Here is a 5031-nt window from a genome sequence, read left to right on the forward strand (position 1 = left end):
TATGTAACATGGAATGAGAGAAAAGCAGAACGAGGAAGGATAAATAAATGCAGGAGTTAGCTTCATTGGAAAAGAATTACGGAGCGAGGAAAGTGAAAGACAAAGCAAATTAGATTAAATAATAAATACTTATGAAGATAGAGAAATAATGAAATAGACAGATTTAAAAAGAGATATAGATAGTGGATGAGAAAAAAGGGTGTGAGAGAGAGAGACGAATAGAAAGTATGAAAAATAGAGAGAGAAAGAAAGAGTGAGAGAAAAAGAGAGCGAAAGAGAGAGAGAGAGGAGCCGGACAGACAGACAGAGAATGTTGTGAGGAACGGGAGAGCGAGAGGGTGAGATATTAAGAACAGTGAACAGTCGTCATTCACAAATTTTCAATGGACGGACATACAACGTCTGATTATAACTCAACCGTCGAACCGTTTGATTTAGAAATTGGAGGACTATGTACCATTTTTGAGGAAAATCCACACTATTGTGTAAGTGTCATTTAATTGTAACTTTACTCTTTGATTATTGTCTGTTGACAGCTCTATAAAAGACATCTGCACTTTACTGTTCTTCAGCTGCAACCAGGCACCTGTTTGTACACACATGTGCAGGATAATTGTCAATGCATATCTGTAGATATGTTGGTCATGTAGTTGTTCACTATTAGTGTATTTATGAAGTAATATATATACATATATATACTTAAAGATGTAAAGAAATTTCACCTCGTGGCCATTTATTATCGGCTCCATTCTATTCAAAACATTTTACACGATATATCAATTAAATAACAAATGACACTTTAATTTCACGCCCTCCCTGACATTTGCAACATCGTTATACACATAACTTATAAACATATTTCACACCTCATTGCAGACTATATCGCAATGTCTATATGTGTGTGTTTGCCTTCGTAATCATGCATATGTGTACGTGTCTTGTTATGTACGTGTTTGTATCTACATACATGTACGCAGGATGTATGTTTGTAAGGTGTTTATATGGATATGTACAAATGTACGTAAGATACATTGACACATACTGGATGTTCACATCTCTATGTATCAATGTATCTACGTACATACTTATTACATACACACACATACATATATTTGTGTGTGTGTATGATGTTTTACGATGTATGTATATACGAAGCTTCTATGTACGTATAGAAGATGTTTGTGTAAGCATGTTCATCCGTACCAACAAACACGCACATTGTTTATATGTACGTATGCATTAGATGATGTTTATAAGAAAGTGTGTGTGTGTATATATATATATATATATACATACGTACACACACATTCGTATACATGTATTCGGTCTATATGTATATGTACGCATGGTGTCCAGATATGTGTAGGTATCTTGTTTTAAAAACTCTATTCTTTCTCTAATATATATATATATATATATACACACGTACAGTCGTTGTTATTTATGACTATTTTGTGTTTGTATGCATCTCTATTGACTATATATATATATATATGCCTGCGGCGTGCCTACACTGTATTGACACCCGGAATGATTCTCTCTCTTTCCTTTTAGCACTCTTTCATAGCATTTAAATTTAAACACACGACTTTAAACATGTTAACCCCCATAGTTGACTGTTTCCTTTCAATGCCACTGATTATTATATCCTTATATACTTATCTGCAGATATATATGTTTGTATGTATATCTCTGTGATTGTTGCTGCATACTTGAAAATATGTTACTCGTTTGTGTTTCAACTTCCGTCAACAAACTCTGATCGTCTTCATTATGTATGTTGGCAATCCTTCAGCTGCTATGACATACCTGTAGCTATCAGATCCAAATTTTTACTTCGTGGTCTTTATAGAATTATAGGTTGAAATGCCCAGCTGTTCATTTCCTCAGTGATATACACTAGGCCATGTTGAAAACCGATTTAATGTTGACTCAGGCTCAGAAACAGCCAATATGAATCTAATCATCCTTACGCAAACAAATGCCAATTCATTCAACAATATCTCATGTAGAATATACACACTCACGTATACGTACATATTTTTACATGTATTTATTTACAAACATTTATATCACCTCAACTGCCCATTCATACATGAATTAAGATATGTTTACACACACGTTAAGTAAACATATAGTTCAGTTGGCAATAATACCAACGCTTAAATCTTTCGCCAAATAATTTCTCATCCGAATTTTCCCTAAATATTATTGGAAATTTGGAACTCCCTTAAGTGTTTCTCACAACCGAATTCGTGATACGGAAAAGAAACAAGTGAAATTATAAATGTAAGCTTGAAAATTCAACATTGTGTTATAATTTGATTGAGATACTCTCGTGTGCCAAACAAGCATTTAAGTATATAACTCCGCACCCCCATATGTATGTACGTGCGTACGTTACTTGTATGTATATGTATTATATATAAGCATATAATGTAATATGTGTGTGTGTATGTATGTGTATTGCTCTCTCCCTACATATGTCATCATCATCATCACAGCTGCGTTTATACGCTTGCTTTGTTCAAAGGAAATTTTTGTTATGGTTGGATGCCCTTTCTATCCTCAACCCTTCAGTTGTTTCGAATTTTACCACAGCCGGACATGTTTTCATGGCAGACTGGAAATGTAGGACCCTGCTTGTATGACAGTGACGCTCATCTACGACTATGATGCGAGGGACAAACGTATAGAACTTACACACACAGAGCACACACAGAGTCATTCAGTTTCTGTCTGCTAAATCCACTCACTACGCTTTAGTCAAACTGAGGGTGTCGTAGAAGATATTTGTTCAAGGTACCATACAGTAGGACTGAAACTGAAACCATGTGATTGGGTAGTGAACTTAACTACATAGCCATGCCTGTGTCTATCTATCTGTCTGTCTGTCTGTATATATATATATATATATATATATAGTGTGTGTGTATACATACACAAACACATGAAATTCCTCTTATGCCCAACATCTCTTTCAATATACCAATATTCTGTTGCACATGATGATGATATATATATATATATAGGCGCAGGCATGGTGTGTAGTAAGAAACTTGCTTCCCAACCACATGGTTGCGGGTTCAGTCTCACTGTGTGGCACCTTGGGCAAGTGACCAAAGCCTTGTGATAGGAATTGGTAGATGGAAACTGAAAGAATCCCGTCATATATATATATATATATATATATATATGTGTGTGTTTGTGTGTCTGTGTTTGTCCCCCACCATTGCTTGACAACCGATGTTGGTATGTTTACATTCCTGTAACTAAGCAGTTTGGCAAAAGAGACCAATAGAATAAGTCTTGGGTTTGAATTCGACTAAAGACGGTGCTCCAGCATGGTCGCAGTCAGATGACTGAAACAAGTCAGGGAATAAAAGAATATATACACACAAACACATACACACAGGCACGCAGACATACACACACAAACAGACATGCACACACACATACAACCATGCATAAATGTATATGTACATGTATTTGAAATGATAAATATAGCTCTGCTGTTGCTGCTGATGACAAAGAAGACACATGGAAATGCTATTATGAAAGGTTGTTGGATGAGGAGAATGCATATGATAAAGAGGAGCTTCGTCATGCTTTTACTTCAAGCATCTCCAAAGTAATGGAGATAACCATTAATAGTGATATTCTCCACTACCTTGAATGTTCCTCTATCTCCTTGGTGACCACAAGTCCGACTTCCACTGAGCCAGATCTACTGGAGACCTCCTTCACGTCATTCACCTGTCACTTCAGAGAAATTGGTGACAGCAATGTTGTTGCTGAAATCAGTAAAACATTCAACCACATCTAAGCATATAAATCTCTTAAAACTTTCTGCTTATGGGCTCCACCCATCTTTCATCTCTTTCATTAGTAACTTCTTAGCAGATCATACTATTGCAGCACTGTCTACTCTTTTCACAGTCAACTCTGGTATCCCCCAGGGTTCTGTTCTGCTCACCCTCCACTCTCTTCTTTTTACTCAACAATGACCTACTTGCTACTGTATTTGAAAATGCCCCTTGTTATTCAGATGGCACACTTTATTCCTCCCTAACATTCCCCAATCATACATCATCTACACACAACTTTGACACTATATACCAAACCTGCATTGATTTCAATAAATGAGTGTGTTTTCTAATCTTGTCTCTTTTAATGGCAAAATCACTCAAACATTACTCTTATTAACAAACAGCACCATACACCTCAAATCATAAATAGCACTTAGCTAGAGCACTCAAAGTCCCTCCAAATGCTGGACCTTGCTGTCATCTAGGAGGTCTCCTTATAAACACACATCCTTAGCAAAGCTAGAAGTGCATCACAATGAGTAGCTCTTCTCTTTTCAGACTTCAGTGACTCTACAAAATTCAGATGAAGCCTGAAATTGAATACTGCATCCGTATCTGGGACATTATAACAAGGCTGCCACGATGCACCCTTTCATCCTGGACCACACCCAGAGAAAGGCCACCTGCTTGATTTGCACACTATCATTGATGGACACATTCCAGCCCCTGACCTACAGACATACTTATTTCTTTATTACCCACAAGGGGCTAAACACAGAGGGGACAAACAAGGACAGACATAGGTATTAAGTCAATTACATCGACCCCAGTGCATTAACTGGTACTTATTTATCGACCCCGAAAGGATGAAAGGCAAAGTCGACCTCGGTGGAATTTGAACTCACAACGTAACGGCAGACGAAATACCGCTAAGCATTTCGCTTGGCGTGCTAATTTTCTGCCAGCTCACCGCCAACATACTGTCTCCTCTCTCTTGTTTTTTCTATTGCTGTTATAATGGTCTCGTCTCATAATTCAACCAATGAGGTACTCCTGATCCATATGTTTCTCTCCACCTCTTGTCTCCTTGCTGTGTCCTACAAATCCTCAGTCCCACATTATGGATTATTCTCATTCCTTCTTTCTCTGGAATATCGTCATTGTTCACATTCTTCTTGTAGGCATTATTCTGCAACAATTTAACCAGAATATTAACACCCAT

The 5031-nt window shown here is 37.1% G+C and overlaps 1 protein-coding gene across 1 annotated transcript in view; it reads left to right on the forward strand.

Moving 5' to 3' along the window:
• The first annotated feature begins 233 nt into the window (after positions 1-233).
• The window catches only part of LOC115222207 (cyclic AMP receptor-like protein A), a 265857-nt gene continuing 261059 nt past the window's right edge, over positions 234-5031 (forward strand). The window contains exon 1 of the mRNA XM_029792359.2: positions 234-485. Within this exon, the coding sequence (XP_029648219.1) occupies positions 384-485 (102 nt within the window). The 5' untranslated portion in view covers positions 234-383. The remainder of the gene's footprint in view (positions 486-5031) is intronic.

The sequence above is a fragment of the Octopus sinensis genome, linkage group LG19 (assembly GCF_006345805.1).
Source record: "Octopus sinensis linkage group LG19, ASM634580v1, whole genome shotgun sequence".
In the NCBI taxonomy this organism is placed as follows: domain Eukaryota; kingdom Metazoa; phylum Mollusca; class Cephalopoda; order Octopoda; family Octopodidae; genus Octopus; species Octopus sinensis.